Source organism: Ostrea edulis, chromosome 2 (assembly GCF_947568905.1).
Source record: "Ostrea edulis chromosome 2, xbOstEdul1.1, whole genome shotgun sequence".
Lineage (NCBI taxonomy): Eukaryota > Metazoa > Mollusca > Bivalvia > Ostreida > Ostreidae > Ostrea > Ostrea edulis.
The window spans coordinates 94701608-94715010 of record NC_079165.1 but is presented as its reverse complement, the minus strand read 5'-3'; the positions used below and the strand labels follow the sequence as shown (position 1 = coordinate 94715010).

The window sequence follows — 13403 nt, the reverse complement described above, 5'->3', positions numbered from 1 at the left end:
TCTCTCGGAAAATACCGAAGGCATTCCCTGTGATTCTATTGGTCATGCTATCTCTCTCGTATTCTCACGAGAATCTCTCGGAACCGATCATCCGTCATTGTAGCTCACCCATTGGAAACCAAATTTGCATAGCATTGTGTGATATTCACTGTAGAATAAGCAAGGGTAGACGACCACATATCGACTTTATTGCTGTGTATCTTGTTTACGAATATATGTGCTTCGTTTAGGAGAGAATGAACAGTATCTTGGACGGTTTTAAGTGTTCTGTATAATTCAGTGAAAGCCCGAAAATATATCCGTCAGGTTACTCGAGCGCCATTGGGAGATGTAACAGAAAGCTAAGGCTGTACTTTTACAAAGTACGTTTTAATGACTGTGTTTTAAAAAGACAATGAGTACGCGTCCTCGGACCACATCGATTGCTGAGGGTGTGAAATCTGGTTCTAACGCTCAGTTTGGAGGGATGAGGACCATAAGTAAGTGATTGATCCTCCATCAGTAGCTAGGCCAAATTAGGTCAGTCAGAAAACAAACATGGCGACGTATTAAATGTGAAAACGTGAAAAGAAGTGCCCGTAATTAGTGTCATTGTTGTTATATATCTGGAAAATTTAAGTCAGAAAATCATACGTTGTTATTTGAATTATTTCTTTATACTTTTATTTGTGATATATATTTATTATTTTCGGGGACCAAGTGTGGAAAGGTCATGTTGCTCCTATAAAAGCTTCTCTGTGCAATGTGAATATAGGCCTAATTTAATCTAGATGCCTTGCAGTATTAAGACAAAGGTACACTAGTTGATTTTATTATTCCTAAAGCATTTATATTCAGTTTGTACCTAGCTAAGTATTCAGAATTTTATTAGGTTACATATGGTCTACATTTCATTTCAGCTTGTGCAGAGCTATCAGTTGTTCTCATAAAGGAAAACAATGATATGGTTAAAAACTTTGTTGTAAAGGAGAGGTTTTATTTCTGCAGAGTTTGCGAAATTTGCTGGTTTTGTTGGATTTGCCTACAAAAATTTGTAAATGTCCGACAAAGTTCAGTAAGGCCAAAAAAAATAATATGTTTGTTTCAGGTCGCTTCCAATTTTAAAAAAGGGTCAGTTTGGCCTATACCGGCACCAGAAAAATACCAGTCATACCGCAAACTTCTACTGTACAGTAGTTCCTTTGTAAACAATTGATTATTGCACATGGAAGATATATATGGACTACAATAGACCCAAGTTTATTAAACTTGACAGTTTTTGGAGTGATTTCATTACATGTAGCATTTAAATGAGCCTGAAACAGATGCAGATGGAGAAGAAACAGCATTCAGAGAAAGTGAAATGTGAATGAAATTATTTTGAATCCAGTCTATGCGAAAGACGTCGGACCTGACCGATGTGCAGTGCCTCAGGTCCGACGCATCATTTTTTACACCGGACCGGAATGTCCGATGTCTCAGTGTCTGGTTTTGAGCTTTACTATTTTGATGCGGAGTCATTTAAATGTTTATTATAAGTAAAAAAAATAGCACACAAATCAAATACGTAAATGAATGTGATTAAAACCGCATGGACTGTCTAAAGTATTATACGGGAGGGATCCCTGGTATAGTATTACAAGTATAATAAATAAGATTCCTTTGGTTTTGCATTTTCACATGTTTCACTTTTTTACATTAGGTTTTTCGGTCTGACAAAATTTGGTTCTGTCCGGTGTGTTCATTGATTACACAGGACCGAATGTCCTGTTTGGTCCAAAAAACTTTCGCATAGACTGTGAATCGGAATGATTTACATAGAAATAAATAATGACAAAAGCCCAACTACTCTACAATTACTTCATTACTCAGACAATGCTGATTAGGGCCCCGCATGAAATGAGGGAGCCTGACTGTAATCACATTGTCCATCTGTCTGCCCGTCAACATTTTTGTTGTGACACAATAACGCAAAGAGTTTTCACTGTACAATTTTCAAATTGTGGTTACTGTGCAGTCAGAAATACTCTACAATAAAAGGAAGACATCTAAATATTCTGGTTCACATTACCCTGTCTGAATGTATATCAACATCTTTGTAATTTTGTATAAGTCTATTGAACATTGTCAAAGGGAGATAATTCAATTCAAATTTTAGAACTGTTATAATAATTATTAATGATTGATTGATTGAATATTGTTGAACATCCCTCTCGAGAATATTTTATTCATATCGAGACGTCACCATTTCTGGTGGAGGGCTGCAAAATTTTAACGTGTGCTTGTCGCTTATGGCCTTCGAGCAGGGAGGGATCTTTATCATGCCACACCTTCTGTGACATGTGACCTCAGTTTTGCGGTCTCATCCGAAGGACCGCCCCGTTTAGTCACGTTCTACCACAAGTAAGAGGTACTCAGGACCTATTCTAACCCAGATACCCACGGGATATTATTAATGATATTGATATAAATAGTTTGATGAAAAATGATTATTACCCTACAACATCAAGTAAATAAGTATTTATGATTTGAATGTTATACGAAAATGGTTCATGTTACATGTTTTGAATTCATTTAATAAAAACGGTGCATGTCATTCGGATTCCTTGTCAAATTGTCAATCGGGTTCGGTATACGAGGTTAAATTTCTGATATTCATTTGCAAATTGGATATAGGTTCAAATGTAACTTATGCATTGAATCATGTATTCCTTGCACATTACATCTTAGTGAACTGTTCCATCTAAAAAGAATTAAGTCACAAAATAGATTTCCAATGAGTGTGCCCTATTTATTAATGATACCAAACTTTTGTCAGTGAAAATTCCAAAATAGTGTGGTTGTTCAAGAAAAGAAAAAAACATTTTTAGCTCACCTGAGCTGAAAGGGGAGATAATCGCAAAAATAGGGTGGGGTCATTTAAAAATCTTCTCAAGAACCACTGAGCCAGAAGAGCTGAAATTTATATGAAAGCTTCCAGACCTAGTGTAGATTCAAGTTTGTTAAAAGCATGATCCCGGTGGTAGGATGGTACCACAATAGGGGATCTAAATGTTACATACAAATATATAGGGAAAATCTTTGAAAACCTCAAGAACCACTGGACTAGGAAGGTACAAATTTATATGAAAGCTTCCTTTCACATAGTGCAGATTCAAGTTTGTTAAAATCATGGCCCCTGGGGGTAGGATGGGGCCACAATAGGGGATCAAAATTTCAGCCTCTTCCTTTCAACTGGGATGTGTTCTTCAAGTTATTTAGGGTTCGACACTAACTTTTTTAGGCATTAGTCCAGCCGGACTAGTGTCTGATTACTTTTACTAGTCCGCAGGGAATTTTATTTGTCCGTCTTAACGTAGTTCCACACTCCTGTGACGTCATAAGATTTTGCAAAGTCAATGATTTAATGACTGGAACATAAATTTTGTTGGAGTCTTTTTCAATAGTTATTTTTTAAAAAAATTGTCAGCCATAAAATATTTCAAAAGTCTTGGTTATATTTGAATAGTCAATGATATGTTTCAAAATATTGAATCCAAGGACAATAACTCCGTTTTCAATAAATTATTTATCGATTCCATTGTGCGATAGATTTCCTTTATTTTTCACAAACATTTTACCAAGGTGATAAGGAATCATTATCTGTTTCTTTTCTTGAAATTACATAAAATTTTAATCCATGAGTGATTTTGAATAGCTCAGCTGTATGGTGCCAGACTTTGGTTTTTTATGGGGGTATACATACTCTAGAAGCTATAAATTTGAAATTATTAAGGAAAGGTATGGATATTTTTTTTCATAAATAACTATAATAGATGTACATCTACTAATATAAACAGAAAAAATGATATGTAAACCATTCTATAAGGAAATTGTGTCCACATTTGTTTGTTTTTTAACATTTTGGAGAATAACGCTAATTCAATAATCCTGCACTTATTATTCTAAAACTTGATAAACATATTGAAAATGACATGTGTTTTAGTTATTGATATGTTTCTTGATAAATAAATGCAATTAAACAATTTTCTTGTTGTTTTCATTTTAAAATAACGACAAATAATGTTTCCAATGAATTTCATAAAAATCTACATAGGGGTACATGACTTCAGTAGTGTCTGTAATGAAAATTAATATGGAAATCCTTAACTAATTTGCATTTTCTCATTACTCTGAATGTTAATTTATTGATTCCAAACAAAAAAATGCTACCTAAACCCCAAAAATCCAGGACTAAGGACCCACCTTAAATAGAGAAATAAATGTGTAATTCAAAAACAAAAATTTTAAATTAATACAATGTACTTATAATAACCAGTCTCGATTTTTCATCCAAGATTCCTGGAAATCTGGTGATTGGCGAGTCTGATCATACTCCCGATCATGTTCTTTCTTCTCAATATTTGTGTCTACCTTTCGCTTTTTAATACTCTCGGTATCTGCTTTGTAAAAGTCTGACAGCTTCTTCTGTTTCTCCATTGCAGCATGTGTCAAACTGTTTCATGATCACTGAAACGTTTTACTTATTTAAAATCAATTACTCCCAAGTAAGCGTTGACTTGACTAGGAATTGCATAACTACCCGCCATGCTAGATAGCTAAAAATACATTAAAGGTTTTCCAGTAAATTGTCGACAATCGTACATCAATAATTTATACAAGTTGTTAAGCAGAAATTTTTTTAGTCTGATCGGACTGACTAGGCACAGATTTTATTTGTCCGAATTAAATTTTATTAGTCTGAGACTAACGAAATAACGTTAGTGTCGAACCGTTATTATATATTGTTGTTATAGATGGAAACAAAAATTATTAGTACGTACCTAATGTTTTTGGGGGATTGGTGTATGTCATTATGTTTATATTTCATTTAGATAAGTGTTTATGCATTCATTTCAAAAAGGTGGTAGTGCAACACATAAACCTACTAAATAAATAAGCATGAAAAATTGTGATCACTTTAGTATTTGAGAAACAATGTAAATTGATTGTAATTTTTAAGCATAATTTAAACCATCCATCGAATGATCCTTCAAACTTTTGTTTGGCAAGAAAACATGAAAAGAAACCAGTAATTTTTAGTCCCAAAATGGCTGCAAATTAGAATATGATTGTTTTAAACAAGGAATTTAATCTAGTGAAGTTTCATAAAGCTGTTGCAATATGGTGACGTCTATAAAGTAAATATTAAGAGACGGCATTGACTTCCAAGATACATGCTTGAATTTATTATAGGAATGACTTAATAAATTCTACCTTGGGTTTGAAATTAACTTTTTAAGCACTAGTTTGTCTACAATGGACTTTTCTGTAACTTACAGATAAAGATGGAAGTAAAATAACAACAGTGCTGGCCACAGCAGGGACCGGCTCCGACAGAACTCAGGAAGTATCCTATACAGATGCTAAAGTAATAGGAAATGGATCATTTGGGGTTGTATACCAAGCCAAATTGGCAGAGACCAATGAACTTGTTGCAATCAAAAAAGTATTGCAAGACAAAAGGTTCAAGGTATCTATCAAGATTTCCTTTCTACTAGTTCACCATGATCGACCAATTACATATAAACATTTTAATCCCTAAGTATGTGATAAGAATCTGTCTTCTTTTTTTTTTTTTTGGAAAATTTACAAATCGTTTGATTTTGAAAAGGTAAATTTTGAATACTCTGATTTAAGATGAAAGTAAAGTTGGTTTTTTCTCTTTTTATTTAATTGTGCACATTCATTGGCAGAAAAATATTAACTTATTACATGTAGCTATATTCATTATGACCACAGTCCTACTTCACTTCTGTCTCCATTTCAGAATCGAGAATTACAGATCATGAGGAAACTAGAACATGTTAATATAGTCAAGCTGAAATACTTCTTTTATTCTGCTGGTGAAAAGGTAAAAAAAAAAAAATACATTCTTTTAATGCTATTCAGAGGTTTTCTTTCATCAAATTTTGTGAATTTCAAAGCCCATACACCTGATGGACAGTTTATTACTAAAGTAAATGTCCATCATAGGTTTTGGACATGTATTTGAAATCTAGCTAGAAGCAGCAGGTTTAACTATATCACAACACCTGATAAGATTGTTTTGTTTTTTGATATACGGTGTGAATGTTTCCCATGGATTAAGATTTTTTGTAACACATCTCCACCCTAGTACTGATTTCTAACACTTGTAAACCACACACTTAACCATTTTGATTGATATTAGATTTATAGTTAACAGATCAAATAATATTGTTACTGTGGCGGGTTCTTGTAAAATAATAGACATCACTAGACTTAAATCAGGGCTGGCAGATTTTGCAGCCCTTTGACTGCTCATAATTTCATTGTGTTTCCAGTCCAACACTATCCACCATGGAGAGAAGATGGGTTTTTTTAATGCCTTCAATGAAAGTTGCAGTCTTAGCTGAAAAACTTGTTATCATCATGAAATAAAGTTTCAACAAATATTGTAGAGACCTTAAGCATTTAAAATGTGGCTTACATTAGCCTTTGTAGGCCTACACATGATTTGATTTGACCAGCATCAGTTTGGACTAGCAAAACTGTGCATGTAGTTTGCATGTCCATTTTATCACACAAGTTATGTCATTGTCAGCCGTCACAACTTCCTCCAGAGAGAGAAGTATATCACAGAAAAAACAACGATAATATGTATAATAAGGTTTGAAATTTGGTTTCAGAAAGACGAAGTGTTCTTAAATCTAGTTTTGGAATATGTGCCCGAGACGGTGTACAGGGTAGCTAGGCATTACAGTAAATCGAAACAAACAATACCAGTTCTTTACATAAAGGTTAGTAGTGTCACTTTTTATTATGATCGTTAAATTACAGAATATTTCAGTGAAAATGCTATTTTGTCTTAAAATGAAGGAAATATTAAAGCATATTGCAATATAATACCTCTGGGAGTGTGTGTGAAGTTTACATTTCGTATATGATGTGCATTGCATCTCTCCCTTTCCATTTTAGCTTTACATGTACCAGTTATTTAGAAGTCTAGCCTACATCCACTCGCAAGGTGTGTGCCATAGAGATATCAAACCTCAGAACCTGTTGCTGGATCCAGAAACTGGTGTTCTTAAGCTGATTGATTTTGGAAGGTTTGTGAAGCGCACAACATTTAGCACAAATAGAGGAATACATATAGATCCACTGAGAAAAGCATCATATTTTGACAGGTTGCCATTAATCATGTCAGTTTTACCAAAAACTAAACAAAAAACCCATATTTCTGGTAACCTTATTGTTTACTAGTCTGAAATAAGTATTTTTTTTCCCCTATTATCAATGTTAAATATATTCTATATAATTTCCACCTTGATTTTCAACTGACTAGACAGAAAAGCATGGGTATGTCGGTATCATTGGAAATACTGTATCATTTGTCAAATACTTGTATGGTAGTGTGCCATTTTGTTCTCATCAGTGTCTTCCTCTACATATAAACGAAATAATGGCATTTTATTTTATTTTTGTATTTGGTATATTATGATTGTTTTCTCGGTGACACAAGAGCAAACGTTTTCCAAGTTTTCTTGTGCAGTGTAGGAATGATTACAATTCAATTCCTTTCTTTACAGTGCAAAAGTGCTGGTGCGAGGTGAACCCAATGTGTCGTACATCTGTTCACGTTACTACAGGGCGCCTGAGTTGATTTTTGGTGCTTCGGACTACACCTGTCAGATTGGTATTCATCTCAATTTTAGAAATATTCAAACAATTGAATAAAATCCATTGGAATTGCCATTTTTAGAACAATTTCATGTACATATTATCACTAAAATTGCAACTAATTCTGTAATTATGATAGTCCAATATGTGGTTGTTTTTCATATGCCTGGTGCATTAGATGTGAAATCTGTCTTATAATATTCATAGACTGCTTAAAACAAAATATGAATGATTTGAGTCTTTTTGAGGTACAGTAAAGGTCTTGCAATTTCCTAGTTAAAATACCCTGAGCACATATTAAATTTACATGTAAAAGCATAACATCTTCATTCGCTGTTGCAGGATTTATCAGTTGTAAAATTCTGCTTACTAATGGTTGATTGATTGATTGAATCTTGTTTAACGTCCCTCTCGAGAATTTTTCACTCGTATGGAGCCATCACCAAGACCGGTGAAGGGCTTCAAATTTAGGCCTATGCTCGGTGCTTACAGCCATTGAGCAGTGAGGGTTCTTTAGCGTGCCACACCTACTGTGACACGGAACATCCATTTATAAGGTCATCTCCGAGGACCCGTGCATTCACACCTGATGCCGAGCGTTTGGTGATGGAATTGTCACTACTCGTTTTAACAACTTAGATCTGTCACGGCCAGGATTCAAACCTTGACCTTCTGCATGCAGGGCGAACGCTCTACCTCTAGACCACCTCTTACTAATGGAAAACATATTCTTCGATGCATAGTTCACAGAATATCTGGACGTTGGTTATATTACTGTTGTTTTCACAGATGTATGGTCAGCTGGGTGTGTATTAGCAGAGCTTTTGTTAGGGCAGCCCATTTTCCCTGGGGACAGTGGTGTTGACCAGCTGGTGGAGATCATCAAAGTCCTTGGGACCCCAACAAGAGAACAGATCAGAGAAATGAACCCAAATTACACTGAATTCAAATTTCCTCAAATTAAAGCTCACCCTTGGACAAAGGTAAGTTCTTACTCCGTGTGGAAAGTTCTACATGGCAGTTGTTTTGGCACAGTTCTTCCCATTCAGTAACTTTGCCTCAACATTGAAAATTGTTAGCAATTCATATTTGTCATGCCCATTGATCAATCTGGAACTTCAGCTTGACTATAAAATTTGAACTACACATGCTGTATTTTGTGCTTACAAATTGTTATTATAACTTATTGATATCTTATTTATGTTATTATTGTAATATGTAATTTGCAACCTATGAGCAGTACTGCTTTTGGAAATAAACAATATAATACTTAATCACTCTGTGATTACGATAAATAGTGCATGATAAAATTCCTGCTTGATATGAAAATAAAAGGTATTTTTTAGCTCACTTGAACTGAAAAGCTCAAGTGAGTTTTTCTAATCACCCATCGTTCGTCTGTCTGTAAACTTTCACATTTTTGACTTCTTCTCTAGAACCACTAGGCCAGTTTCAAACAAACTTGACAAAAAGCATCCTTGGGTGAAGGGCTTTCAAGTTTGAACAAATGAAGGGCCACAGCTCCTTCAAATGGGAGATAATTACAAAAATGCCAAAATAGGGTGGGGACATTTAAAAGTCTTCTCAAGAATCACTGGGCCAGAAGAGCTGAAATTTACATGAAAGCTTCCTGACATAGTGCAGATTCAAGTTTGTTAAAATAATGATCGCTGGGGGTAGGATAGGGCCACAATAGGGGATCAAATATTTTACATACAAATATAAAGGGAAAATCTTTTAAAATCCTCTTCTCAAGAACCATTAGGCCAGAGAAGTTCACATTTACATGAAAGCTTTCTGACATGGTGCAGATACAACTTTGTAAAAATTATGGGCCCCTCCCCCCTTCCCCGGGAGTTGGTTGGGGCCACAATAGGGATCAAAGTTTTAGATGCAAATTTATAAGGAAAATATTTAAATATGGGCCAAGGTGACTCAGGTGAGCGATGTTGCCCATGGGCCTCTTGTTTGTACTTGAAAATATTGTTCTGTACCTGGATCATTGTAAATAAATTCCCATTATTCAAGTGTGATTATTTACCATCAGTAATGTGTTGATATATGTGTATGTAGGTTTTTCGTCCAAGAACCCCACCAGAGGCCATACAGCTCGTTAGTCGCCTGCTGGAATACACTCCTTCTGCTAGGATTTCTCCGTTGGAGGCATGTGCCCACACTTTCTTTGATGAACTTAGAGATCCAAACACCAGGTTGCCAAATGGCAGAGAACTACCACCCTTGCTGAATTTCACTCCACAAGGTAATTGATGATATGTACTCTTTAGATGCAAATAACATACATGTAATTGTATTTTGTGTTTGTTCGCCTAAAAAAAAATCTTGGGGTCTCTTGATACTTCATTTCAGAATTTTTTAGTTCATCAGAGGCTGTTTTTATTGGGATGAATGTGTATCAGGATTTTTCATTTCACATACTTTACAGAGCATAGGAAATATAAATTTATTTTTATCACTAGAAAACAAGGTATTTGAACTACACAGCTTACAGTATATGTGGTACTTTTGATACACTGGAAATGTTGGAGGGGGGTGCCAATAAAGAAATACCAAATTTTTATTTAGTACATACACGTTCCTGTATATATAAGGCAATCATAATTTTATTTTTAAAATTCCACCAAGAAATAAAGCCAGGAATTTCCGTCTATGACAGAATTTAGATGTCTCATCTGTAGATTTTTTTTTTATTAAAATGAATCTTTTAAGTCATAAATATTATTTGTCAGTATTAATGTATTGAAAAAATATTTGTTCATCCATTAGGCTCAGAGTACAAGATTTACATTAATCAAAATAACATACACTTTTTGTGTCCTCTCCTTTCAGAATTAGCTATTCAACCTAATCTGAATTCTGTCCTTGTACCTCCACATGCCAGAAACGCAAATGATCCTGGTGCACTGTCGGGAGACACCAATCCAGGCGGTGATATTGGCACCACGCAGGGAGCTACAGCTGCCACAGAGCCTGTGTGAAGTTCTAGTTCTGATTGCACAAGCAACTGACTGTTTTGGTAGCATTTCTTGATTGACAGTTTATTGTATGTTATCTGTGGGAGTTTCAGTCAGAGACATATACAGTCATCTAAGCTGTTGGAAGCTTGTCATGTTTTACAAACAAATTTCTGTGATTTGCAACATCATGTCTGGAGTCAATTTCATGGAAACTTGTCTTGCGTGTATTTCCAACCAGTGAAAGGAACAGTGATTCAAACATTTACATTTTTTCCTGTTCAACAAACACCAAAAATAATTATGAGGCTCCCATATGAAATTTTCCTGTGATGAATTAGTGTTTTACTTTTCCTAAACCTAATGATTTGTGAGTGGAAGACACTGCCGGTGCAGAGAGAGACTTGTTCTGTTATGTGGAGTGTATGATTCAGGTTTCACCTGCTACTCCCATAAAGTTAAACGGCTTACATACACTTGCTTGTTTTACATTGGAGATTAGACATACAGATATGTATGATGTCCATTTTTCAGCTGCATGTGTAGTGAATATGATTATTTAGGTCAATTTTCAGTAGAAAGATGAGAAAATGGGTATTGTTTCCTGGACATAAAGTTGATATTATACCATAAAGGAAGCATATCACATGACAGTCTTTAAATGGAATTTGATGATAAATATGAACATTTTCATGGTTTTTGTTGCCAGATCAGATTCTTCTATGATATTGTGAAGTAAATGGCACACGCATGTACTTGGTTGGTTTCTAAAGTAATTGGGTATTGTGAACGTTAAATGTTCTTTTCAAAACGAGTAGCAACAGCACTGAAATTCAGTTCCAATTTATCTTATATGTGTTAATTAGATATCTGAAGAACTTGAGACTGTTTTATAATGTGCAGATTACATTAGCAACTGTACTTTGAAGTAGGCATTTCACATTCAGTTTTAATGAGTGATTGTATGGCTGACAGTGTGATTGTTACTTGTGTACAAGTTGTAGTTTGTTTTATGTTGGGTGAAAAGTAGGCAAGATATTTATAGAAATGTTTTAAATCCGAAAGTATTTAGTCTTGTTCGTAACTTAATGTACTAGTTTATAGTCGTTTTTATTGTTTATATACATTTATATTGTTATCGAATGCAACTGACCTCATTCAGAAGATGATAAAAACATACCATACCTACTTTCAATATTAACATGTTCTGCAACAGCTGATTTTATTAATTCAAGCTCTACTTTGTTTTAAAATAGCATATTTATCGGAGAAAGTTTTAAAGCATTTGAAACCAGAAGTGAAGTAAAGTCTATGAATCTGCTATATGCTTGTAATGAGATCAGTTCAATTTCAATGTCCATGCGTATTTTTGCCGCAGATCTTACACATTGAACATATCTAGTCGTTTTACTCATGTGAAACTTGTCTGTGTATCTGTTGGTACTCCCAATTTTTCCTAAAGGACTTCCAGCTTTGTTAGAAGAAAAAAACATTTTATGATACACTCCTTATCCAATGGAAAGAAGTGTACACTGATTGGAATTTTTCTATTTTTGAATTTTGACAATTACATTGTTACAAGTATGAGAGTCTTTAGTATTTCAAAAAAAAAATATTTGAAAACTTTCAGCAGTAAAATGTCTAGTATCAAATAATTACTAATAGTTAACTCTATGATAAAAATGCAGTTTAAATTTTATGTGGATGTATAATGTATGCACTACTTGCCCAGCACTGGCGAACAAAAAAAAAAAATAAATAGTGATTTACTATAAGAATGTGGACACTGAAAAAAATTCACATATGTAAAATACAGATGTATCCACTGACAACAAAGTAGTGATGAAAGTTTTGTATAGGCTTGTGTGAGATGGGCGAGTCAAATGATGGTGTTCACACTCATACGTATGTTAACATGGTAGTGACAACAAAGGTACTGCATGCCCTGTATCATAGCTTTCTATGTTCAAAGATGTTATTTCGTCCTTCATCATTATATTCACCAAGTGAACATGATGCAACATCAGTCTGAGTGTTGAGACCATTTGTAGATAAAAACGTGAAAATGTTAACAAGAATGCTAGAGCTCTACATCCTTTATTATAAATATGATGAAATTGTTCGGGAATACAAGTTTAACTTAGAATAAATGAAAGAAATTTTCCTTCCTTCTTTCTTATTTATGTCCCAGAGATCGGAAGATCATGGGGCACATTGTTTTTGTACGCCCGTTTTAATGGGGTGTATTATTCCGTTATATAGTTTTCTGTCCATTCATCTGTTTGTAACACTTTGTCCAGGTCATAACTAACCTTCTGTATGCCGGAGTGGATTAAAGTCATGCTTTGTGGAAATGTTCCTTATGGGATGCCGATTTGTTATGACTTTGATCCAAGGTCCTCTGTAAACTTTATTAAATGCACTCCAATAATATATTTACATGGTTTGTTGCAGTAAGTTCATACTTGGTTCAAATGTTCATTTTGAGGAAAGTGATGTATCTATCATGACGTTGGTCAAGATCAAAACTAACATGAATTAAAAAGTTTCCAATGTGTACAGACTTATAAATGGTTTCAGTTTTTTTACTTGGTAATTATGCCTGTCCTATCTTTTACGGGATACTGTTGTAACCTACTGTGAGAAGAAAGGTAGTTTAGGGAGCTATGGTGTTATATTTAGTAAAGCGACAACGGTCACAATTGTGACATGTAGTCTCTGACATAATATTACTTTATCTCTTGATAACAAAGCTACATGTGAAGTATCAAG

General features: G+C 34.4%; 1 protein-coding gene across 1 annotated transcript; it reads left to right on the top strand.

The window, feature by feature from the left end:
* The first annotated feature begins 46 nt into the window (after window positions 1-46).
* LOC125682564 (glycogen synthase kinase-3 beta-like) lies at window positions 47-13202 on the top strand. The gene is made up of 9 exons (XM_048923210.2): window positions 47-479; window positions 5301-5491; window positions 5789-5872; window positions 6669-6779; window positions 6958-7088; window positions 7569-7675; window positions 8449-8642; window positions 9733-9919; window positions 10507-13202. The coding sequence occupies exons 1-9, from the start codon at window positions 395-397 to the stop codon at window positions 10653-10655; spliced, it is 1239 nt and encodes a 412-aa protein (XP_048779167.1). The 5' UTR covers window positions 47-394; the 3' UTR covers window positions 10656-13202.
* Window positions 13203-13403: the final 201 nt, after the last annotated feature.